The sequence below is a fragment of the Corvus moneduloides genome, chromosome 1, assembly GCF_009650955.1.
Source record: "Corvus moneduloides isolate bCorMon1 chromosome 1, bCorMon1.pri, whole genome shotgun sequence".
NCBI classification, from domain to species: Eukaryota; Metazoa; Chordata; class Aves; order Passeriformes; family Corvidae; genus Corvus; species Corvus moneduloides.
The window spans coordinates 22,467,146-22,494,163 of NC_045476.1; the positions used below are offsets into that span (position 1 = coordinate 22,467,146).

At 36.6% G+C, this 27,018-nt stretch overlaps 1 protein-coding gene across 1 annotated transcript; it reads left to right on the forward strand.

The window, feature by feature from the left end:
- Positions 1-1,258: 1,258 nt before the first annotated feature.
- Positions 1,259-26,080, forward strand: NSUN6 (NOP2/Sun RNA methyltransferase 6). The gene is given in 14 exon segments (XM_032101683.1): positions 1,259-3,387; positions 5,224-5,332; positions 6,045-6,163; positions 6,165-6,198; positions 7,840-7,919; positions 8,629-8,738; positions 11,422-11,575; positions 13,057-13,138; positions 14,138-14,213; positions 14,216-14,265; positions 17,195-17,339; positions 19,049-19,197; positions 20,013-20,138; positions 23,290-26,080. Coding segments are annotated over 13 exon segments (1,434 nt in total). The 5' UTR covers positions 1,259-3,387; positions 5,224-5,257; the 3' UTR covers positions 23,524-26,080.
- Positions 26,081-27,018: the final 938 nt, after the last annotated feature.

The following is a 27,018-nucleotide window of genomic DNA, read 5'->3' on the forward strand; positions in this document are numbered from 1 at the left end:
GTCCCGTCCCTGTGTCCTTCAGCGCGGCGGTGCTATGGCCGGTCCACGGCCTCTGCTGTTGGGAAGGGTTGAGGATTTCAGGGCAGGCAGTGCTCTCGTGTACATTAAAAGTTGTGAAAGCAGCGGACTCCCTTTCAGGGCTGCGCTACAGGTTTCTGTACTGAGCTCTTGCGTGGGTACCCACCCGGGCTTCCTCAGCAGCACTTTGGGCAGGGTCAATGAGCGAGCACGAGCTCAGCTCCGCCCTAGCGAGCGATCCGGCGGGCAGTTGGGTGCAGAAACGGTGCAAGTACAAAACCTGTTTAATCCACTCGGCAGAATTTCAGAAAACAAAACCAAACCAAAACGAAAAACCAAAAACAAACACCGAAACGAACAAAAAAAACCCAAAAAAACCCCCAACAAAACCCAAGAGATATCAGCAATGTCTTGTCCGATAAGTCTGGGCGCCCCCCGGGCTCTGCTGCCGCCCTCCCCGTGCCGTGGTGGGGGCACAGGGGCTGCGCTCGGTCCCGCCGCGGCGTGCCCAGCTCCCACGGCGACACCGCTCCCACAGCACTTCCTGCTGCCTCCCCGGAGGAGGCGGGGCCCGGCGGGCCGTAGCGGTAGGTGTGGGGCGGGCGGTGGGTTGGGGTCCCTGTGTCGCCGCGGGAGGGCCGAGCGCGGTCCGGCCCGGTACGGGCACCTGCGTACAACGCCCGCGTCGTGGCGGCCCGGGTCCAGCTCGGGCCTGTGTGTGCCTCGGGCTCCGTCAGGCTGAGGCGGTCGCTGCGGCGCGTCGCGCTGGGGTGCGGCCTCCTCCCGGGTACCTCTGGGCTGAGGTCCAGGCCCTTGGGGAAGCTGCGAAGAGCTGTGTGTCCCGTTCCTCCCCGCTCCTTGATGATTTCAGTTACTGGCGGACGGGGGAATAAAAGAGGGAGCCCCATATTCTGCTCCCCACAGCAATGACCCAACTGTCGTTTTCCTCGTTTGGGAAAGGGTGAGCAAGGGAGGTTTGAAAGCCTTGCTCGGCATCTCAAGTGCTGGCTGCCTGTGACTGCTCGCAGTGTTCGTGTGTGTAGCTAGATCAAAGCCCTGGTCCGGCATCGCGTTCCTCACTGCAGTTCCCCACAGAAGCACATGAAAATCCGTGAGGAGGTGGTGAATAGGGAAGAGATGCTACCTCAGTGGCTTTCTTCTGAAGTTCGTCATGCCTTTTTTGGGGCAAGGTGTACGGCACAGCAGGTCTGGAGAAAAATAATACCCCTCTCAGGTACGAGCCTGCCTCTTGCTGAACGTTAGAAGTCTGACTGCTGTATTTGACGGGACACTAGGCAGTCTCCCTCATCAGCCCAGCTTCCTGCTCTGTCTGAACTTAGAAGCATCTGTCCTGTCCCCCCTCAGCTATGTTCCCTAGCCTGGAAGATGGCGAAATGTTTAGCCTTTCCGTATTTAAAAGCAATTCCCTATGTATTATAATCACCTCTCCCTTTTTTCTAAGCTACATTCTGACGCAATGTCCACGGAAAGGCCATATATATGAAGCTGAGGGTTGTATTGGGTGTGCTCTGAACCTCCGGTCCTGTGGTTTTGACATTTCCAGGCAGCTTACAGTGGTTTTATTCTTTTGATGGCTCTTTTTAATAGCGGAATTGCTTTTCGTTTGTGTGTTGTTCCTCTCCCTGAACTAAGCACATCTGGTATTTGTCATTTGAACGCAGGTGTTGAACACCTTACAGTTCCTGTAACAGAAGAGCTGTTTGCAGTCACATTTCATGCCAACTCCTATGAACTTGTCACAGTCAAGTTGTAACTTCTCCTGTTAGGTGTTCCATGACTTCCTAAAGTGTTCATTAACTGTGGTTAAAAGCACAGATATGGCATCATGCTTCCGTGTGAGTCTACCTCTTCATACTGGGAGAAGTGAAATCTCCTTGGTTTTATTGTTTTTCTATTAGCCCTTATATTGGAGTAATTGTAATATGCTTTACATCCTGTTCAGAATGCACAGTTGTTTCTAACACATAATTTTGTTTTTGGTATGAAGTTTCAGACTATATATTTCTGCATTATTTGTTGACATGGTTGTCATTAATTTGTATCATGGGACTAGGTTATCTTTTGTAACACATTGCCCTAATTTAGGCTGGGGTAGAGTAAATTTCTTCCCAGGAGCTGGTACAGTGCAGTGTTTTGGATTCAGTGTGAGAATAATGTTGGTAACACACTGATGTTTTGGTTGTTGCTGCGTTGTGTTTATCTGAAGTCAAGGACTTCTTTGTGTCTCAAGATGAGCCAATGAGGAGGTACACAGAAAGCTGGGAGGGAGCATGACTGGGACAGGTGACCCAAACTGGCCAAAGGGGTATTTCACATCATTAAACATCATGCCCAGTATATAAACTGGGGGAGTTAGCTGGAAGGGTGGCTGTTCAGGGATGGGGTCTGGCATGAGTCAGCAGGTGGTGAGCAGTTGTATTGTGCATCATTTGTCTTTCTATTATTATTATTACTATTATTATTTATTTACTTTGTTTCCGTTCTCAAACTGTTCATATCTCAATCTACAAGTTTTACTTTGGATTTCCCTCCGTATTCCACTAGGCTGTGGCTGCATGGTGCTTAGTTGCCAGCTGGGCTAAAACCATGACACACTTTTAGAGAACTTCACTGTAGTTCTGTCTTTTGTGTGCAGTGTTTTTCAGCAAGAGTTTTAGGTTTTGACCACTGGCTCATGTTTCATGGTAGCACTAAGTCACATTTTAGAATTTAGATAGGTCCAAGTCATGTTGCTAACATGCTGTCAGATGAGTGCTTGGTTTTCCATGAAGAAGTAATTGTGATATCACCTTGGTCATTATGTGATATTCTGCAGCCATCATTAAATAACCCATTTAATTCCTAAAAAGATACCTTCATAATGTCAATATTGAAGTCACATGTAGGGCTTACAGACACCACATTTCTACCAATTTTCAAATGTTTGCTTAATTATTTTCAGGATTCCAATTCTTTAAAAAATTCTCAAGTGTGGGATTTTTTTAAAGGCTAGTTTATTACGCTTCTGAAGAAAAAGCTTTCCAAATGTGAGCCATATGGGGATTTTTTGTGGTTTTGTTTTTTTTTTTCCCCCCTGTAATGTAGGCATTGTAGGACAACAGGCACATGGTATGTCACATTTTCTGAAATGTTAAAAGTGAGCTTTGGTGATTTCAGTTGTATCAGCTGTTGTAGTACTAGTGTAGTGCTATTAGATTTCGTGGAAATAGCAAGGTAAATTCTTGGCAAAATGTTTGATTGTAAAAAGAAGTTCGTTAATTCAATTACAGTTTTTTTCTTTCAGTAGCTGCTAATGTTGCAAATAAGGCTTTGAAACTCCTGCCCATGAAACTTTGTCTGGACTCAAAAGTAAGTCTACATAAGATCACATTCTTGTAGCATTAAGATTTGAATTGAATCAGAAATATTAAAAATAAAAATATATTTTTGAGTGTTTTTGTATGATAAAAGTGTCAAATAGCCTCTCATTCAAATAAAATGAATATCAAACATTCCGATCTCTCTTCTCTAAGTACATTTAATACAATGGGAATGTATTTTGATAGTCAAAATTCCTTTTTACGAATGGAATAAAACTAGAGTGATGTTGTCTCTTTCCTTCCATTTAAGCTGTTGTAAGAAAATTTAAATTTTTAAGAAGTCTCATTTCAGACTGAAGTGTATATAATTTTTCAAAATATAGATAATAGAGGGGTATTAATTTTCTCTGCTTCATTTCTGTTCTTCTTTGTCTCTGTTTCGTGAGTTCTTTTACTCAGAGTTTGGATTAAAACGCAGGAGATTCCAGGCTTTTCTTTGGACTTAGATGTTTATTATTTATCTATATTACAGCTGCACAGAGTGTGCCTCTACGTTAACAAGGTAAAAATGGCCCCCGAGTGCTGCCTTCCAAGGTCTTTTAAAGTCCAATCTATCCAATTATGGAATGCCAATTATTTTATTTTTACTTATAATCCAGTAACTAAACATTCATGTTCCGGCGCTGCAGGTTTTTGAACCAATACCAAAACACCCAGATTTGTGAAGAAAGAGGAAAGAAGAAGAACTAACCTACACCCAAAATCCTCCATTTTGTTACATGCATATTATGATATCCCATAAACCTAAATTTTCTACATCTCTACATATTCCACCCAGTGATGTAGCTTTAATTACACAGCAACAATCTCAGTGCTATCACATAATCTGGGAAGCCTTTCCCAAGGCCTCAGGTCAAATGCAGTGTGCTTTTGAAGATCATTGCCTGTCAGCACTGAAAGAATGAAATTCTCTGAACCCAGGGTTCCAACAGAGGGATGGGGAGATACCATTTGGGAAAATAACTGTATTACCTACAGAGAAAAATGCTAGAGAATAAAATCTCTATCAGGACTGAGCTACAGTAAGACTTTGTAGCTTGGCTTTTCAAGAGGGATTAAAACAACATCTTGAAATTCCTGTACCTTTTATCTATATATTTTTTTCACCAGATAGCTTGAAGATCTGTTTTAGGGATCAGTAGAATTTCTGTTGCATTAATCCTTCACTCTTCCTACTGTGAATTTAACACAAACTAAAGTTAAAGCTTACTTAGTTTTTTAAGTATATACATTAAAAATCATTGCTTGCAGTCATACATGTACCCCTGTTTTGAAGTTTTGATAATTTGAACTATGGAGGAATCCTAAGAAGTTAAGCTTGAGGAAAAGAAGAAGGGAAACTTAAGAAGATTATTTCTGAAAATGAACAGATATGATAATGGAATAGAGTACAGATATAAAAGTTGGGACTTAAATGAGTCAAAGCTAAATTCCATCAGGAGCCTTTGTGAGTGAATTCTGGAACTCTGAAATTTGTTCTCCCCAGGGATAGCTAGGGGAACTTTAATGGGACAGGATTTCAGACACCAGTGCAGCAGCCCCAAAAGGTCTGGCTTGGAAGGATGTGACAGCAAGGAAAGCAGTAACCTCATTGTAAGGTGATTGCAAATGCTAAACATGTTAATGAACATACTTTGAAATGTAATGAGAGTAGTGTTACAGTCATATCCTGACCAATATTTGGAAATTTGAGTGCAATAAAATTGCATTATTAAAATGGAAAGAATCAGAGCCAACAACTTAGTTTGTGGGTACATCTTATGTTACATTTATAAACTTACAGAATATGATAAGAACCACTAAGAAAATACTTTGCTTATTTCAGTTCCTTACCAGCAGATTTTCAAAATTAAAGGAAGATGTCCTTTTTCCCTAAAATCTCTTTCCAATATGAAGTTGAAGGGTATCTCACCAAAGTGTTCAGAAATAAAGAGGTATGTGACATAGTTACCACTAATCATCAAAAACTAATTATTTTTTTGTGTAACTTTAATACCTTGCAATAAAATACTGTCTTCACATTAAACAGAGTTCTGTATATAAAATACTTTCATATTTAAAATGCAAAATTAGTATTGATTCCCATTGGCTCAAAGTAGCATACAAGTATTTAAATTAAATTGAGCATAAATCAGAGAATTTAATTTTGGATCCCACTGAAGAATGATCATAGATAATTAAGCACATATTAACCACATAATATTGAAAATACTCCCTTAACCCAGTGTAGAATACTACAGACAATCTATTAGTTCCTAATGCCAAGGATAAAAAAACTTGCATTTTTATGTACATTTTTATCACTGTGAAAGTTACTGATTGATAGTTTTGAATTTACTCTTCCATTTCCTTATGACTGGTCTATGTACAATATCAGAGAGCTCTCTGGCAGTTGCTTTGATTCTTGCTGCAGACTGTTTACAGTGATTTTGCTGATGCAGCTATTTTTCTAACAAGTATTTTTCAAGAAATTTATGAGGCTTCCTGTGGAATTAGGCTTCCAGACACAGGCATTCCTCTCTATTGCACACCACACAACCATATTCCTCAATTTCTATGGAATGTTTATTTGGTGGGGTTCTTTTGCATTGAGCAAGAGGCTTCTGTATGACTCTCTTAATATAAAATCTCTTCTTTCATTTTCAGCTTATCACTGCTTTAGGTGCACAGGAGGCAGAGAATAAATACCAATCTCTGTTAAGTCATCTATCTCATCCACCAGGTTTTACAACTGTAAGAGTAAATACCCACTTGGCCTCAGTGAAACGTGAAAAAATTGCTGTTTGAAGAGATCCAGAAGGTTTGTACAATTTCTTTGCTACAGCAAAAATAATAGGGTATTTCATCTTTTGCCTGAACACGAGACCTTTTCATTACAGGAAGCTATACCTTACCTTTATGCATCCACTAGTTTTAACATTATGCAATCACACTGATTTCCTGTCAGTGTTAAAGAAAAATGCATTGTGTACCAGTATCCCTCATCTAATCCCTCTGAGAAAGGCAATAGCAGAGGGAAGAAGCATCCAACTTTTTTTCATATGGCAGATCCAAACCTTTGATAGGATTGAGGTACTGCTGGGCTAAATATTGTAAAGGTGTCAAGTCTATAGAGATGACAGATAAAAAGTGTAGTTCAGTATGCTGTCTTCAGCATGGTTAGAACACTTTTATTTAAGACTAAAGGAAAATGTCTGTGTATCTCATTGTAGAAACTGTTTAGGAAAGTGAGAAAATCGGTATGTTTTAGAAACTGGAGCCACAGCAATGCCCTGCAACCACTGTATTTTCTTTTTTTAAACCTGTGTTTAATCTTTATATAATTTTCTGGATTTTTAATTCTCTTAATTAAACATTTATCTGATAATATGTAAACCATTATGTTTAAGAAATGTATTATTTTGAAACTGTGTCCTAGATCTTCACTCTGTCTAAAAAGGTCTGGTTCTTCTTTGAGTAAGTTATTAATGCTACTGGGTGTACAGGGAGCTTTTGCATGACAGGAGCCAAGACATTTCTGTGGTGGCAGTTGACAGTGTTCTGCTGGCTGGGATGATAATGAGTTTTGCTAATTTTAGCTTGATTGTAGAAGTCTGGAAATGGGTATTGCAGGGTTATATTTTGCTTTAAGGGAAAAGACTTTACTGAAAACTGACATAAGACCAGCTTTTCACAAACTTTTTGTATTCTGAAGTGTGATTATGTGTTAGAAAAGGAAGCCACATAAGACTTTTGAACAAAAGTACGATCATGGATTGTTTTCTTTTTTAAGAGAAACTACTTATTTATTAGATGCTAACTGATTTATGGTTTTACATGCTTTAAGGTTATAATTTAGAAGGCTCAGATGAGAAGACATCATCTTGTTTAAATCTAGAAACCTTTATAAAATGACAAGCTGTCATTTTTTTTCAGGTAGATACATAACTCAGGTATCAGTACCCAAACTTGGGCTGACAAGAAGAATGAAAAGTATTGCCAACCTGGCCTATTAAATAAGACAAGCAATACATGAGTAAACAGTAGCTTATAACTAATAACATCAAAGAGTTAACACAGGTGACACCCAAGCTTCTATGGTGGTGTTGCCATGTTCGGACAACAACTCAACACAAGCTTCTTCCAGAAGAAAGCAAAAACCAGTGATAGGGTTATGAGTGTCAGAACACTCTCCCACTCCTGAAGTCAGTTCTCAGTCAATCTCTTTGTGGTCCTGTTATTTCTGAATTTATTAAATGTTTAGTCTTTTACACCAGTATTTTTAATATATACTGTCCCTTTGCGCACTATTTCTCAGCTGCTTTTAACTGTTTTCACTACCTTTGTGTTTTGGGATCTACAGCTATAAAATATGAATGAGAAACAGTTTTTAGTCTAATTAAGTAATCAAATATTATGTTTATTAGTAGTGCTTACTAATTATGTTTTTTTAATGAAACAGCAATTTAAAGGACTATGTGTTCCAGCTCTCGAGCATCTGAAACTTCAGGACATTTTATTAATTCCTGTCGTTGGACCCAGGTTTGAAATTTTCAGTCTTTAGCCTTAAAATGTTGTAGCACCATTTTCTTCTTACAGTTATGATAACTAACTCACTATAACTGAGGCACAACTTCATTTGTATTATGACCTGGTGGACAGTCCACATACTAACCAGGTCAGAGTTTTAGTCCTTAAAAATGAAACAAAACATAGCGTTCTCTGGTTATTCATAAGAATAATGTTTTATAGGGAAAAAGTGGCATGCGTGCATCCTCCCTGGAAAGCCAGGTAGGTGGCAGATAAAAGAACTAAACTTTTGCATTTGAGTATAGAACTTGAGCTAAGTATAGTCAGGGTTTTCTTTCACTGGAAGAAATCAAGTGGAATCAAGAATTACTCAGCAGTTGTTAAACACAAAAAATCACTTCACAATCATCTGGCATAGGAAGGGATAGAGGACTATTTCTCCATCCCAGTATAATTTATTTGTATTCCTGTGTCAAGTTCATAATAGTGGCAGAATATGTCAGAATCTGCATTATTTTGAGGACTAGTTTTCTTCTTGATTCTTTCCTTTGATTTCTCTGGGACTAAAATAAATCTTCTAAATGTAATACATGATAGTTAACTACTTTTTCTATTATATCTGACAAAATCAGTGGTTATGAATTAGAGTTTACTTGGGAAGTATTTGGCTTTTATTTCAGTATACTTTTCTTTTTAACTCAACTACATTTTGTATTTCTAGGCGAGATTTAAAAAAGCATGCATCTGAAGTCATAGTTGGAGCCCAGTGTGGATATGCAGTACTTCGAGGAGCACATGTTTATGTCCCTGGGATTGTATCCACCTCAAGATGTAAGAGTTCTCTAAATACACACAATTAAGTTGTAAAGATGGCAGAAAAAGTGTCACCCTTAGATAAGTAAATAGTGACACGAAGTTGTTTTCTATTCTCAGCTGAAATTAATTTTACAGTTGTAATTTATAGTAATGACACTTTTAGAAGTTTTTCTGACTTTTTTTTTAAGATTTTCACTATTTTTTGTTTTACTTGTAATAAGTTATGTATGATTATTTCTTACTGACCTGGCCTGTTTTAAATTCCTTTTTCCATATGCAATTCCTAGCTGAAGTATTAGTTCTCAAGAATTTCAGTTTCTTGTTTTTAATTTAAAAATCTTTTTAAGAAAATTTTCAATGTAAAACCTGTTTTGTTAAGAGGATTTTTTACTACGTAATACTGTAACTTTTAATATGGATGTTCCATTGAATAAACTTACAAAAGTTGGCTGCTTTGCAGTCTTGTAAAAAAAAAAAATGAGATGCCACACCTGGATGGTGACTGGATGTGTGTTGATCATTTAAGACATATTGTCTCCAGATTTGTTATTTTTTCACTCTGTCACAAAGCCACTTACCTCCATGATTTTATTATATTTTAAGTTACAAATCTTCTTTTTTCTAATCCACTGGAAATTCACTGATATTGTTTATGTAAGAGAGATGTAGTAAAATTTTTTTTTCACTGATGAGAAAAGTCTTCCGTTTTTATGTCAGATTCTTAAGAAATGGAAATTATGCATCAATGCCTGTGCAGTAAGATAAATCTGCATATGCATGCTTTGTGTTCAGCAACCTATTTTTGTTATTTAAATGTCAAATTAACTTTATGTAAAACCAGTATAATTTTGGATGATTCACCTTATTATTCTATTGTGATGAGATCTAGTAATCATCTTGATTTTTACTATTAAACAAAATGAGTCAGAAAAGCATTTATCTAGTCACTTTGTTTCCTTTCAGGAAAAAACCTTCAAGAAGTTTTAAGCATGTGTTTAAGTCCAATTCACTGAACAGGAATGTGTTTCAATCTAGGGCTTGATAATGAAATAAGTATATTGGAATAACAGTTGTTGAAACTGCTTATTTAGACAACGCCATAAATATTTAAGTCCTTCTTTGAGTCAGCTAGTGATTTATCATAATTGCTGCATGTAATTATGCATGTAACATCAATTCAAAGAAAATAAAGATACTGTAAAACTTTAGGAACACTTCAGAGGAATTGCAAATAAGAAAATAAAATAAAAGGGCATGCTACCCACTTGATGCCAAATATAATAAAGGCTGTATTAAGCACAGATGGTCTTACTAGGGAAAAAAATAGTACAGCAAGAACACATATATAATCACTGAACTTGCAGTCCAAATGAGGGTAAACTAATGATCAGAGACTTTGAGCTTAATTTAACTAATCAAATCCTAACCTTTTTGTTTATGGAATGCTGGTATAATCTACAAAAAGCTTAGGAACTCCATGCAGAACTGGTGTCTTTTGAAAGGACGATTGTCAGCAGAATGTGAAATAAAAGCATTTATGTTTGAATACTGCAAAAATCATTGGCAGATGTGCTTGATGGAAGAGTTAAATTGCTGCAGGTTTTTGTTCAGTGAAGTTTAAGCAGACAGTATTACTGAGCAATCACTTAGTGTTTTTTTTGTGTCACATTGTGTAAAAAGAAGTAGTGTAAAAAATATATTTTCAATGGCTACCCGCCATATATTACCATTTAAGAATTTCGGGGCATTTGGGCATGATCAGAAGGCCACTTGAAAATGGAAAAAGGGATTCTCTAGTACTATTCAAGTAATTCTTGGGAAGCCGAACTGTCGTTAGTCTTGTTATATCTTCTGGTTCCTCCAGCCTGTCAGTCACCACAGAAATGCAGTTTTGGAAATTTTTTTATTGCTATCTGAAGAGGCCTTTATTTTTATGCATATTTTTCAGCCAGTCAGCACATAGAGCTTGCTCACTATTCTGTAAAATCACCTAAACCATTCCTTTTCTATTTTTTTTTCTTACTCAGAAAGTTTGTTATATCTGTAGGATTACACTTCTAGAGTTGGGGGTATATTTACATACTTAACTGATCTGGTGGGTTTTAATTGGAGATATAAAACTTTCTAAGAGGATTATTGAGAACAGCAGTTGCCTTAAAGGGAAGAGAGCCAGACCAGAACAAGAATATATAATCATTTGTGTCCAAGCAATAAATGGAGAAAAAGCAGCTACAGCTATGTAGCTATGTTCTAGGTAGCTATTGAGAGGTCATTAGATAAATTTAGCACTCCTGTCTTTGTTCAGTAAGGGTGAACGAGTGTTATTTGATGTCCTTGTGTGCTTGGAGCACACACGGAGGACTGGATACTGAAGAGTGTGCTTAAAACTTAAGGGTGACCCTGCCATGATAAAAAAATTAACGTGCAGGTTTGTGTAGCCTCTTAGAAAACAAGCCACAGTGCCTGACTTGCACCTTGGTGTCTCTCAGTACCTCCAGTTGTTCGGTAGCCATCATTCACTGTGTGAAACTTTCAAGCTTTATATCAGGTAATCGTCTTCGATTACATTTAGAAAGTGTGAAGTGTGGTATGATAGAAGAGTTGAAGTAAGTATTCTACTGAAAATCCTAAGTTACTTGGTCACTACTGTTTTGTTAAGTATATAATGATTTCAAACTTTCTGTTTTTCTTTGTGCAGTTGTGAAAGCTGGAGATCTGGTTTCAGTGTATTCAGATATTGAAGGGAAATGCAAAAGAGGGGCCAAAGAATTTGAAGGAGTCAAAGTTTTCCTTGGAAATGGGATTTCAGAACTCAGTCGCAGTGAAATCTTCAGTTCAACTGGCCCACTGAAGTAAGTCTATAGTAATTGCAATCTACATGTAAACATTTGTAAAGGGAAGGAAGAAGATGCGAAAACGGTTTGAATTATTTTGTACCCTATGTGAAGTCACAAGATGGCTTTGCATGTTGGGATTTCCAATATTTTTTGGGAAGCCATTAGTTTCACAGTGGGATCCAGATACCAATTTACTTTAGAGGTAGGAGCAAATAAGTGGGAGTATTTTCAAGATTCATGTTTATTCAGTTCAATAATATCAAATAGAACTGATAAATGTTCTCACTGTGGCAAAATTGCATTTTGGTAAACTGTGTTGTTCTACTTCCCAGTTTGGATGTAACAGAAGTGCAGCCTTGTCAATTTCTCCATCTTTTAAAAATATCTCTGGGGGCTTTTTTTTTTGGTGGGACAAAGGACAGAACATAAGGTCAGATATCTTAAAAAAATTACTGACATTTGCCAAATTAGTTACCTACTTCAAGATTCCTTGCTTTTCTATTTCGTTGATAAAGCATGTAGTTTATTCCTTTTGTGTCACCTAAAACACATATAAAAAGTAAGGTAGAAGACCATGGATGTCAAATTAATGACCAAGACTTTACATCTTGACAATGCACCACAAAAATTCTAGTGGAAAAAAAAAGTACATTGTCAGAGAATTTCTGATTTATGAGAGCATAAATATAGTACAAGTAGTGGTAGGATGTACCTGTTGAGTTGGTGACATGGAACAGCAGTATGTAATACTAAATCTGATGTCTGCAAGTTTGCTTTCTCATATCCTTCCTTCTTGTTGGACTATCCAGTACATATACAAAATAATACTCATTCTTCTTCTCTTTTGTTTGCAGACTCAGTGTTGTTATTTTATAGTTTTCTCTTTTTTGTTATCCATTTCCTGGTACATTTTGTTTAACAATTAAATCTGCATCAGAAATTCATCCATATTTAAAACTTTCAGGTGATTTCTGAGTTCGAACCTTAGCTTCACAGGCAAAGCAATGTTCCTGCAAGGCTTTTCATCTAGGATTTCAATGGTTATTTGACTGAAATCTCAGAAATCTAGGAAATGGAGAAAAATCTAAGTAGGAAATCACATTCCAGTGCCTTAGTGCATACACATGGCTAGCCAAAAGCACTTACGGATTGAAGTTAAGATATTTAGGTCTGGTTTTATGCATTTCTCTACATTATTAAGGCTTGGATTAGATCTTGGTTTATCCTGTGTACAGAACCAGAAATTTGCTTTATGCAGTTTTACAGATGGTTCCAATTCATAATGTAATGCATTTTTTGCCATGATTTACTCAACTTAATGGTGTAATTTTAAAGAATATCTCATTAAAAAATTGTAGAAGTATTATTCTTGGTTGTTCTTCCATTTTTGTAAGATTGTTGTTTCAAGTTGCTAGTTGTAAACATAATGATTTAAATTTACTACTGTTAAAATGTATAAAACTAGGTATTTGAAAATTTTTTTTCATGTTTTTCAGGGGGCTGGGTGTAAGAATGATAGAGCCAGTCTACCTTAGTCCTTCATTTGACAATGTGCTCCCTAGGCATTTGTTTTTACAGGTATGCTTGTTCCAAAACCAAAAGTCTGTACTATTTACAGAATAATGAATATTCTCTTAGCACACATTCATGGTTTCTACATTCCTTGTGCATTATAGCACCTAATTCAGACTTTGGATTTGAGGAAAAAAAAGCATTTAAAATGAAGTCAGTATATATATGTAGGTGGTATAATCATAATGTGTCTGAGATATGATAAGGGCTTTCAAAGTGGCATAAGAGATATTCACCTAAAAACATAGAAATTCCTCTCGCACAGGTACTCTGCATAGAACTATTAGTTTTTCGAATCTGCCTGTGAGCTCTGGAATATGAGCTCCTTTTAAGGTACATCATTCTGTAATCAGGAAAATCTCCAAATATTAGGTTGACTTGAAGCTGATTTAAGTCCTAAAGACAACTTTAAAAGGTTTTTATACTTTTGTGTTGAACTAAGAAGAAAATATTTACATATTGTCTAAGGTGCAGTACTGTGCACAATTATTGTACGTTATTTCTCTTCAGTGCAGCTGTTCTGTTTATACAATTAATAGCACAGTTCAGCTTCTTGGTACTTTAATTCAGCAAGCTTAGACTTCTGCCTTTTGGTATTACTGTACTTTAATGTTCTGCACCAATATGTTAATATAGTAAATGTTCCAATAAACAGGTTAATGTAAAATATTTGTAATAAACAGAACTCCTCTGTGTCTGAGCCAATATCAGCTTATTTTATTTGGACTTTTAGCACTGCAGTCACCTCAGTCATGAGCTGTTAAACTTCAGTCATAGATACTCAGACATAGCTTTATATAAAAAACAAGCCACTGGAGACTTCTGTCGTAAACTGTCCCTTATATATGATACAAATAATTCATTTCCTGTTAAAGAACTGAGAGCAACATCATAGGTATCTTCGTTGCTGAATGATTTTTTTTTTTAATGAGTTTGCCATTCCTTCATAAAGGAATTGATGCAGGGTATAAGGTTTGAATTCTCCCATATTTGTTTTTATGATAGAATTTACCTTCTGTGGTTGTGAGCCATATTTTAAACCCTCAACCAGGAGAGAAAATTTTGGATATGTGTGCTGCACCTGAGGAAAAACAACCCATCTTGCAACATTAATGCACGACCAGGAGAAGTAAGTAAGTATAAGAAGTAAGAATTTTCTGTCTAAGGAGGAAAGTTCATTTGTACAGTTCTCTTCACTTACCTGCTAGAATGCACAGATAATTTACAACAGCAAACAATATTTTGACATTTTATTTACCAATGTATTTTGCTACACATCAGAGTTACTGAAATGGGCGACAGACTGTCTTTATCAAATATTCACCATCACCTTTAAAACCTTATTTGCTACAAATTCACTGTTGAAACATGTTTCATTTCACTTTTTAAAATGTTATTGAATTATTTTCAATCATAGAATTTTTTACATGCAAGGCAAAGTTAAGCAAGAATATGCTGGATTCATGAAACTGAGATACATAAAAATCAGGGGTTACTACTGTGTGCCAAAGAAACACACAACTCTTTACAAAAAAATTATTAAAAAGTTCCTAATCTGATTAACTTTTTCTCAGTAAAAATTATCAATTCTGCATACAGATATGATTTTAGGCTGAATTTCTAGTCTGAATTTGTCATTCTATGGTAGAATGTCACAAATCCAAAACTAGCTCATGAGAAAGTAACAAAAATGAGAAGAAACAAAAAAAAAATATGTAGAGAAAGACAAAGGAAAAGGGAACATACAAAAATAAGAATCTAGCTATAGGATTACAAATTTGCATGTATTAAGATCTTATGTGCACAGTGAAATACAGAAATGCAGGTTACTCTTCTCTAGCAGAAGGGAAAAATTATGTAATATTTCCTCTAAAAATTTTGGTAAGGCTTTTTTATTTTGTTGAAATAGGGTTATTAGAATAGATCAGATTATTTAGAAGTCTTGCAGTTACGTTATGCAGTACTTTGACAGTTGCCTGTGCAGAAATGGGAAGGCATAGTATGTAATGGTATGAATCCACTGAGAAAAGGCATGTATTCAGTTCTGTGATGGTTTGCCTGTGGAGGTGTTTTCTTCCCTCAGTATGGAACATTGGCAGAAGGCATTAAAAATGCATTAGACAGTCATTAGACATTTTTTATATACATATATAAAGCTTCCAGTAAAGAATTCCAATGTGATAAATAAAGGAAGTCTGTAAATCATATATTTATGTCATGCATTCATTTACATCTATACTTTTTTCCATCTGTGTATCTACAATTTGTATAACTTTGCAGAACTGTTTATTTCCTTAGTCACTTTACATATTTTGATTCTGCTTACCTGCAGCTGAAGTGGTAAAGATTAAGAATACAGATGTTGAATATTTATCTCAATTGATTTTCCTGAGTATGTAATTTTAAGATATGGAAGATACAGAAAAAAGCACTTCTTATCGGATTTTAAGTTCCATTCACAGATTTTCCGTACTAATTTTTCACAGATGGTATATTAAACCATTAGCATTTCAGAATATTTGAATCACTCTTACTTTTTTTTGTGATATAATTGTAAACATTAGTATATTGTTTTTAAACGTCATAACCAAGATATAAAATTACTCTGTAATGTTAAGAGCTCTTAAATAAGAATTGGGAATAGTTAAAGCTTGAGAATTTATTATTATTTGTATTCCAGTCCAGACCACTGTTTTTTCCAGATGTCTTTCAAGTAGTTGTTCTGGCAGTGGCTGGCATGGGCCAAATGGAGAAAGAACAGAGAAGCTGTGGATGACCCATCCCTGGAAGTGTTCAAGGCCAGCTTGGATGGGGCTCTGAGCAACCTGGTCTAGTGGAAGTCATCCCTGCCCATGGCAGGGGGATTGGACTAGATGATCTTTAAGACCCCTTCCAACCCAAACCATTCTATGATTCTCTCATTTCTTTATCTCTGCAGTATGCAGAGATGTGCAGCAAATCCACTGTTCTTGCAACAGATGAAACTTGGAAGCACAGTCAGTTCTTAGTGTATGAGTGCAATCAGTTGAATGGTGTTAGGGGACAAGCAGTGGCGCTTGGTTCTTGAGTGCACCTGTAGGAGGTGATTGGCTCACTGTAGCTGAAGACTGGACACCACTGACACAGCCTAAATACTTTCTTACCTCTCAGTCCTATTGCCTAACACAACATACAGATAACAGCTTATCTTTACTGATTTTTTTTAATTTTTAATCTATCTTAGTCATGTTACCTGTCTATAAACCTCTAGAGAGCCATCACCAAATAGAAAAAAGTTACTGTTTTCTCAGCACATTGTATTTGCTGTAGCAAGTGTAGTGGAAGTTTTTGGTCATTGGGTCTTTCTGTTCTGGATTTTACTGATGCTACTCTTTACTCTGTGTTCACAGATTTCATGTAGCAGTTAGGGGTGTGTGTCTGTTTTGATTTATTTTGGGGGAGGAAAAAAGAACTCTTATTCTTACATAAAGGGAACAATGTGTAATTGTGATTTCCCTCCCCCCACCTCTATGTTTATTCTAGTATTTACACTATTTCTGAAGTAACTTGAGTGACAAGTACTGCAAGTGTTACAGTATGTTATGAGTCTAAGCAAATCAAAGACATGGCTGAGGGTCTCATTTCCTCAGCACTGAGCTATATTGTGATCGTATTTCCTACCCTCTCCATACAAATTTAAAACCTGTTGGCCTATTTTAGCATGTATTTGAGGCTTCTACCCTCTTTCAAATGATTAAATTTTTATCTTAGTGCCCTCTTAAGCAGTTCAAAACAAACAAAAAGAAACAAACAACAAAACCACTTGCCAGAAGTCAGACATTACAGCATCCCTTGGAGTGATAGTGCCAAGCAGTTGGAATGTGCACTGCTTCAGAGTAATGCGGCTATCATGGAACACGTGTGAATAAGGACTGCAGGAGTGTGGATTTAAGAATAAAATTATTCTGTAGGGAAGACTGTACTTTATTTATTACACCTGCCCAGGGTGGGGGAAAGGAAAACAGAAAGTGCACATCCATTTAATCCCGATGCTTTTGATGAAAACTTTGGGATTTTTTTCAGGGTGAAGTAATAGCCATGGACAAGATAGCTAACAAGGTCAAGAAAATCAAGCAGAATGCCGAATTGCTACAGTTGAATTGCATTAAGGCCTTTTGCTATGATGGAACAAGGGCCCTTTCAGTGGAGAAGAGAGAGGATAAACAAGGTAAAAGAAACAATTTGGGTAGTAGTAGCTTTTAGAAGAAAATGCTAATGTTTTGCAAAAACAGTATTAAAATTGTCACAGGTCTACAAGTCCTTGAAATCTTGGTAGATACCTAAGTTGCTTCAGCACAGTGAATGCACTTTTATTTTCTACTCTTTTGTGATTATCAGCTTCTGTATGAAGCAAATACAAAAGGCAAATTATCTGTCCTTGTCACTACCTAATATTCTCAAAGGAAATGCATTCCTTTCCCAGATAATATTGAAGACTGATGAAGCCTTAAACCTTCTTTCATGATCACATTTAACCCCATACTCTGAATTGTCTGGCCTAGTCTGAGAAAAAAATTATTTTTGCAGACTTGCTTCCCTTTTCTGCCTCATAATCCTCATCAGTAAAATGGGGTTATTAATACCTAAGTCCCAGGAGTGCTGTAATGTTTAGTTCATTGATGTTTGTTCAGCTGTTCAGGGGAAAGTTATATACAAGCACAGTATTATTTTAAGTAATTTCATTTGCTTTTCTGAAGTGATGCAGTTATGATACTGGTTCTGTTCCCATGATGGAATGATTTAAATGCTATCTGCTGCCTTGATTATTTTTAGTTTGTTGTGCAAAGTATGCTGTTCTTTCTCACTCTATTTTATCTCAGTCACTGGTTAGCCTAAGTAGGAATCAGATTGCATAATTCACCTTCTTTGTCCCTATGCATTGCAGTTATTCCTGCTTTGGAGGAACATAAGTACTTTCTTAAGAGTCTTTTTATGAATGTTAAATACTGTAGGTGGCAAGTAGCAATTACAGAGATGAACAAGAGCAAGCTGTAATACTGAGAGATCATGATGGCTTTTCTATACATCCCTGCAAGTAACACATGACATATTTTGAATATTTTAGTAATGGATCAGTGGTAGATAAACCAGATAGATTCATTTTGTAGTGCAGGAGCAAACTAGGTATTAGTAGTTAATACAGTGATAATACTGTATTGTTTGGCAGCAGTAGTACCTGGTGATGCTGAGCCAGACAATCTCCCTAGCACTGCAGAGATAGAAACTTCTGGGCTGTTGAGTCATTGGGGTACAGATTTAAGGCTAGGCTCTGCATATAGAACATACATATTGTCATCCTGGTAATAGTCAGAAATTGTCCTGCTCTTCACAATCCTTGGTCACTGAATCGTTCTGCCATGGTGGCAGCATGTCTCACATTAGAACTTGCAGTAGTTCACGTTATTTTCTATAGCTACATATGCATCACAAGAAATAGTTATTATATAGGCAGTCCAATTATTATAAGGCAATCTCAGTTATTAACTGCAGGTTTCTCTCAGTAAAGGTTTGCACACTTCTGAGCTGACTGGGGTTCTTTACAGTTTGTATGTACAGCTCTGTACCTAGCACCTCTGACCAATCATATTTCAACTTTTTTCATTACTTTTTCATTTTACTTTCAAGTTATTAAATTAAGTTTTTAAAAAACTTGTTGCCTAAAGGGATCATTTTTCAGTCGACAGAACTTAAACTGTTTAGTTTTCTGGGGGATGAAAACTACCACCAGCAGTGCTGAGACTTGTCTCTAGCTGAGACTGTCTATAGTGCATAAATGTTTTATGTCAAGGAAGACATAAGTAAGAGCTTGTCCTTATCTACAGTGAATTCTCAAGGAAGGAAACAGGCACATTTTACATTACTAACTGCTTTTTACAGAAGGACCCCCATTCTTACCAGAGTCATTTGATCGAATTCTTCTTGATGCTCCATGTAGTGGGATGGGACAGAGACCAAACATGGCTTATTCCTCAACTTTAAAGGAAGTGACCTCTTATCAGCCACTACAGCGCAAGCTTTTCACTGTGGTATGTCTTAAACATTGAGTAGGTAAGCTAAATTGAACATAAATGTTTTTGCAGCATAAAACTTATCCAAAAAATGGTGCCTCATTTTCCCTACTTTTTCAGCAGCCAGGAAGTATTAGGGTCCTGTTGACCTCTCAGCTCCACCAGATCTGTTGCTAGGTGAAGCTAGTTCACTGAAGCATGGGAAAGGTATATGTAATCCATAGTAAATAAAAACCTCAGTGTTTTTTCAATTCCCTCAGTTTTATCAGTTTTACTTTATAATAATCCCAAGGGTCTAAGTTACAGAGCAGGTGACTTAGGAGCATGCTAAGGAGTGTGCTTGGGCTGATGCTGAAAGATAAGATGAAACTTGTCAAAATCTGAATGATACATATTCAAAGTGAATGACAGCTTGAAAAGCAGCATAGATACAGCTTCCATGCCAAATATATGGAAACAATTGACATCTAATATAACTGACATAAGTATTGTGTAGCCAGGGTTGGCAGCAGGTGGTGAAAACAGATCTAATCTGTCTGGGATATGCAGAGCTGTACAAATAACAAATCTTACAAGGTGAATCATCTCAATGACATTAATAAACTGCATGAGCTATAATACCTATTTGGAAAGAAGAATCTTTCTAATCCATGTTACCCTTTGCTGTATTCCCTGAGAGGAATTAGTATCTTAATGCCTAACTTAGAAAGGTTTGAGGTTAATTAAGTGTTCAGTTTTAATATTCTAGGTACATGGTCTATTAGTTAATGTTGCTTAATATGAAAGTTTTAAATTTAAAAATAAGCTGAACTATTGTTTATTTCTCCCTGCAGGCAGTGAAGTTGCTGAAGCCAGGAGGTGTTTTAGTATATAGTACATGTACAATTACACTTGCTGAAAATGAGGAGCAAGTTGCTTGGGCCCTGAAAACTTTTCCATGCCTCCACCTTCATCCACAGGTAATACTATTTTCAGAGTATTTCACACAATCTAGTGAGCTTATTTTGGAACCGTAAAGTTACACAGTATATTTACTATCAATACATCTTTTTTCACCTTGGACAGTTTTAACTGGTGTGCATAGAAATAACAGAAGGATTTCTGAGGCTTTTTTAAAGTCTATTTTTGTGCTTAATTGAGCTTTATTTAGGAATCATTAAGTAGTTTCCCACTGTGTATAGTGGGTTTTTTTGATTTGTACAACAGTCTTTTAAAACACAACAGGGACAAAAGATAGGTCAGACAGGTTAAAATTTCTCTTGCAATTTCTTTAATTCATATATTTTATTCTCTTCTTTTGCACATTCACAGGAGAGGTGAATTTTTTTTTCACTAATGCCACTGAAGTCATGAAGACTTGCATATAAAGTATGGGACATAAATGAAAATAAATTTGTGTTTCAAGGAAGGAGGATTTTATATGTATGGGAGCTATTTTTGCTTTATTTAAAAGGAATGCAGGAAAGAAATTATTTCAGGCTCAGTGTCCCAAGACTGTACCTTGTCTTTTTTGGAGTCAGTGTCTACCATTTAGATGTCTGGGAGGAGGTAATATATAGGGAGATACTAGAATTTTTTTACCTATGCCACCTACAGTTTATACAATTCAGAAATATCTGTTACCTTTATTAGTACTTCAGGGGGGTTCATCATCAGACCACACATGTCCCACTTCCTCTTTGATGATGTGACGAGCTGGGTGGGGTAGTTGTTTATCATCATGTCTTTGAGGAAAAGTCTAACTCTGATACCTGGTTAGCTTACATACTGTGTGATGACTTGTACCTTTCTTAAGAAGCTTAAATGAATCTTTAACTGAAATTAAAAAATATATACAACAGCTGTACAATGAGAAATTAATATGACAGCTGCTAAAGATTTAACAGAACTGAAGCTCTTTATCAAAGCTTTTTATGGTCTGTTCTTCTGTCTGTTTTCTCACCATCCATTCACTAAGAATTTTTCAACTAAGACATTTCAACTGAGATTATACATTTAACCTAACAGCATAAAAAATTCTCCTTGATAGAATGACAAAGCAAAGCACAAGCCTTATTAATGCAAGTGCAAGATTAATCTTGCTTAATGGACTTTCTCTCACCAGTAGTATCAGTCTTAAATAAAGCACTCTTTTTCACACACAGATGCCATATCTGTAAAAATTAATCTTTTATGTATAGTATATTTTAAATGAGATGACATTGAATTGTTTACCCACATATAAATTGTAATGCCTTATAACCAGTTCCCCACTAGTGTAAACTAAGGGGATCTTTTCCAATGAACAGAAGACAGGAGTCTAGGGTCTACTTACCTCATGTTCCTTTATGTATTTATTTCCCATATTCTTTAGTCTCAGTGGACACCTCCTTTTTTATTCAGTCCACTGTTTCCCAGTTTCTCAGTTTGGCAACAGATCCTGGAATCACATGGGGTAATGTGGGCAAGGAAAAAACAGGAGATGGAGCCATAGGCGTTCTTGTAGGTGGAGGTTACCACATGGCAGCTGCTCCTTTGTGCAGACTTCCTCTTAGGAGTTTACACAGGGGATAGTGTGGATCAGCTTAAATGCAGTAACTTAACTGGAAGGAAAAATGAAAAGGTAGAGGAAAACACTGGTCTGCCTTCAAGCAGGTTACTTGAACACGTGGAATACTGTTTCCTCTAGACTTTTACCTTTCCCTCCTTCTATTACATCGAGTTGCTATCCTTGTCTCCCTTTGTATATCATTTTTCTCTCAGTTTGCAATAGACATCTTTGTTTGTCTTTTACCGGGAAAGCACTGAAATCATGCTGAGGGAAAGGAAGAATCAGTCTGCAGCCCCTTGGCTGCCCAGCTCTCCAGCATGCAGTACGTGGTTAAGCAGCTAACTCGCATCATGTGCTGACTGGGTGAGCTCATGTGTTAGCAAAGTGTGATGGCTGAAAAAATGCTCTGCTGTAGGCTGCATTATGGACTACATTAGACTAGATTGACAAAGGAGATCTATTTTTGATACTGCAGTGCCAGCTCTTGCACACTTTGTTCTGTCTCCTTAACTGAATGCATTGAAAGAACAATCCAGCTAAGAATTAAATTTTTTCCTAGGAATTAGTATTAAATAAGAAGCAGTCAAGGTTACTCTCAAGAAGTACTGAGAAAAGGGCTGGGATTTTAAGTCCTTCTCCTCTCCAGGATTTTGAAGCCAGATTTCATCTCCTGAAATTTTTCCTGTCTTTTATTCTCTGCCTCATAGACATGCACACGTAAGAGTAGTCCCGTTTACCTGTTATTCTTACTACATGGCTAGAAAATTCGAAGTTATATTTTTTCTGCTGCATCATGTGCCAAAATGATGCCTCTTCAGGCAGTAAAGTATTTTGGCCTGGGGCTTTTACTCTCTCCAGTTGAAGTTTTTACTGTGAAGAATCCAGGTATTTTAGCTTGGACATTAGGAAGAAGTTCTCCACAGAAAGGGTGATAGGGCATTGGAATGGGCTGCCCAGGGAGGTGGTGGAGTCTCAATCCCTATGGGTGTTTAAGAGCAGACTGGATGGCACTTGGTGCCATGGCTCAGTTGACAAGGTGATGTTAGGTCACAGGCTGGACTTGATGATCTATCTCCAAGGTCTTTTCCAACCTAGCTGATTCTGGGATTCTACTACTGTTACTGAGGATATTGGTAATGGGCTAAGGAGTCACTGTTTTTGACTTAACTCACAGCTGTGAAGTCAGTACACAGAAGTGCTGCATCATTTAGAAGTGGCAACCTAAACCCTTTAGACCAGCTGTCTGGTGGTAACAGCTTTCTTGGGATGTTTCAGCCCTTGGAGTAATGAGTTGTTTTAGACCCATCCTCAACAAGTGCTCTAAACTACTGAGAAAAAGTGGATGAGGGGCATCACCACCTCCTCAAAATACTTTGAATCTTGTATATATGTTTGTATGCTATTGGCCACATGAAGGCAAGAGAAGAAGCCACATCACTTCTGAATCTCCTGGTGTGAATGGTATAAATGTAGCTTGTCCATGTTGTTAGATAGCTCTGCATATACTCAGCAGAATACATTTAGGGCATTTAAGAACTTTAAGAGATGCAATAATTTGCTTTTCTTTGTTACTTGAACAGGAACCTCACATTGGAGGAGAAGGCATGAAGGGAGCTGGACTGTCACTTGATCAGTTGAAGCTGCTGCAGAGATTTGATCCATCTGCTGTGACATTGCAAGGAATGGATATTAATTCTTTGCAAGATTCCAGAGAAGATGACCTGATTTCATTGGCAAATAAGGACTGTATAGGATTTTTCATTGCAAAATTTATTAAATCAAACAGTAAATACGGATTTGGGAATGCAACCTGAAAAAATACCTCTGTGAGTGAGTCTAAGAACAGTTCAGACGTGAAGTGCCTTTCTTCCTGCTGCAATGTTACCAAGCCAACGGGCTGACGGCAGGGTTGCTGTGGCAGCACTGAGATCTGCCAGCTGTTCTGATGGGAAAGAGCCACAGGTTGCAGCAGAAAAGTCATGGTTGGGGGAAGGGCAGTATCATTTTTAAGTTTCTCTCTGCTTTGTATTTACAGCAGGTCAGTGCCTGAATGACAACTACGTTCACTCATACTGCTGTCTGTTCTGCTTTTTTCTTACCTGGTGCAGCAAACGTAGGAAGGGGGATATCAGCTGCTTCACAAAATGCAAACATAAATAAAATAGATGGGAACTACTACAATGAATTTTGGAAAGGGTAGTTTCTATGGAGGTTTACCAGTAGTTAGTTTACTTAAATAGTGCTTCTCAAAACATTTTACAAAGAACTGTTTTATAAATTGATACTTAGAACCTCATTTCTCTTTTATTTTAATACAAGCAAGATTCTCTGTACACATAATATATACACAAAATACGATTAGGCTTTGTAGCATGTCTTTTATAGCAGCATGAATATATTAAACCATCTCACTCTGGGAATGTAAATAAATAGTGTTTCAACATCAAACTTCCCATGCATAAACTGTATTGGTTCTGAAATAGCCTATTGGACTGGCTGACAAGTGACAGTTTTAAAATCAAACATTTGTAACAGAAGGGGCGACAGTTGTGATTAATATATCAAAAGACAGAAAACAATGCATAATACCATCTGAAGTGTTGCAAATCACCTTTCAAACAACTAAGAATGTTAATTCTTTATTGGTTAGAAAGCATCACCAGCTATAATCATATGAAAATTGAAACTGGGGAAGCATGCTAATGAGAACTGCCTTAGTACATTGCTCAAAGTTTAAATAACCTAAATTTCTTAACGATGTTAGATGTGTTTGAAAACTCTGCTTCAGTTCCAGTTTGAACAGTATTCTCAATCCTGCTGGAACTGGCAATAGCACTAAAATTAGAAGGAAAGCTAAGTACAATGGAAAAACAGAAACCGACATCTGTGTGTGTTTGATGTTTTCCTCTCACTCATCAATTTCCAGTTTTAAGAAGCATTATCTGAAAAATGTCTGTCTTTTCACAAAAAGCTATTTGGTTGGATTAAAAAGAGCAATAGTTTGTTTATCATTTGTCTTTCTACTGTCAGAAGTGCTTTTTGTATTTGCTTGCAATCAAAACAGTCTATATAGTTCTCTTTCTCAGTAGCCTGGTTGTTTCCTTGTATTTTCCATAAATGCTTTGATACCGTATGTTTTCCACTGCTCTTAAATAAAAACCAAATGTTTCTTCTGTCCTGCCAAGGTTGACTGGTACATCCATGTAAGGCCTATACTAGCAGGATAGGAAAATGGAATTCTTGTCTACTACTTCTCTACTTTTGTTGGTCATTCTTTGCCATTAAAGACAACATGTCTAAAGAAGATTTAAAGTAATTTCGTTTCATCAGTAGTAGGTGAGATACCCTATTCAGAATCATGAAGGTTCATACTATAGTCTTTCTAGTCTAAATATGGCTAAAATAATTACCTGGTAACAAAAGGGATTATCTTTTAAGTACATGTTGAAATCTTTAACTCAGTGCTAGTAAAAAAGCATTTTCTTTTTTGCAGAATACAGAAATTTTGTAAACATTAATCAGCACACATAAACTATATACTGAAGTTTCTGTATTCATATAAAGTAAGGAACTTTACCTCCAGTTTCAGAAGCAGGATTTGTGCAATGCTGAATTTGAAAGAATTAAGATTGCTGAATTTTTAGTGGAGTATTTGTTGAGACTTCCCCCAATTTCTTTAGTTTTGGATGATAGGTTTTTTAAGAAGGTGACTTCACTTGATTTTATATGAGAAATTTCTTAGGGGTGGGAAGAAAAAGTAACTAACTTGTAGTTAATTCCAGTGTAATTGCAGAGCAGACTTCATCTAAAAAAATTACTTTTGCTATTAGGGTTGTTTCTGCAAAAGTCAACTGCTAGCCTTAAAAGAGCACTCAGGATATTGAAGGGATGGGCCTCAGCTGTTCCCCGAGGGCCCTGTCTCTGCTGGTAATGACTTCTCCATCAGGCAGGTCAGAGCAGAAACTCAATAAGATGCTTCCATCGCTTGAAGAAGCCACCATCCTTTCTCTGACCATAGGTGTGGCTAAGTTAGATGACTAAGATTGGATGGATGCCTTTTTTTTTCTTTTCACAGTCTTACTGTGACTTTAACTAGAAATGGTAGGAATACTTTCTCATTGACACAGTTCTGATGTATGGTGTATATCTGTTTTAAACATATCATACAATTACTTTCCTGATTATCTTTACACACTGAATCATTGTGCTTCACCAGTTGATGCTAAAGCACAATGGAATATATTTATTTATTTATATATATATGAGATATTTATATATTAAATTTAAAAAGTTACTGTCATTATAATGAATGATTAACCCTACAAAATAGATAGATTAGGCATGCAAACAGATCCTGTCTTTAAGAAAGTCTGAAAAGAAGTTTTCTCTATTTGCAGAAACAGTGATTAGTAATAGTGCCAAATCTAAAGATCTATCTTGGTCAGTATAAAGATACTAAAATAGGCAGCCTCATATATTATGAAATTATGATACAGCTTTTTCTTGTTTCAGTGTCACAGAATGCACCAATTTTTTTGGATCACATATGCTTTTTAAGGAATGGGCTGGTGAAGGTGATCAATCAAGAAATTACTTTAGAGTGGGTAGTTTAAAATATAAAGAACTTTGTTTTTATGTTTGATTGTTCATGAATAAAAAGTCTATGAGCAAATCCAATTTTGTCCTGCTAGAATTAATTGCAGAGTAGGTATGCATGATAGATAAAAGTGGCAAGAATAAAGAAATGAGAATATGGATGAGTTAGAGGAACCTGCTTAATCTCTATTATATCTGATATAAACCTTTTCTGGGGCTGTGTAGGAATACATTTCTAGGGTGGTAAGTTATAAAAAGAAACTTACAAAACTACTGTAAGCTCATATGTAAAAGTTTGTTATATAAAAGTGGGGAAATAAATTACAGACAAATTGCCAAGCAATAAAATTGATTGAATAACATTTGATTAAAAACATTCACAGTAAAAATGGCATCCACATATTTTACAGATGATAGAAGAACTAAGATTTTGGTGAAAAATCTGCAATAAAGTAATAAATACAAGTAAATGTACACCAGAAACGTTATATTACACTCTGAAAAATAATTTCTCTGTTTAGACTTTGTAATCAAGTTTTTTGCAATGTGCTCAGTTTTTATGGATGGAATAGAATTAAAGTCCAAAACATTTGGGCAATAGCTTTCAGCCTGATGTGTTAAAGCAAACAGAGGTCAAATGCAACCACAAATCAAAATAAATTTTGAAGAGGCTTTAGTAACTAACAAACACAGGAGGTGGTTTACACCAACTC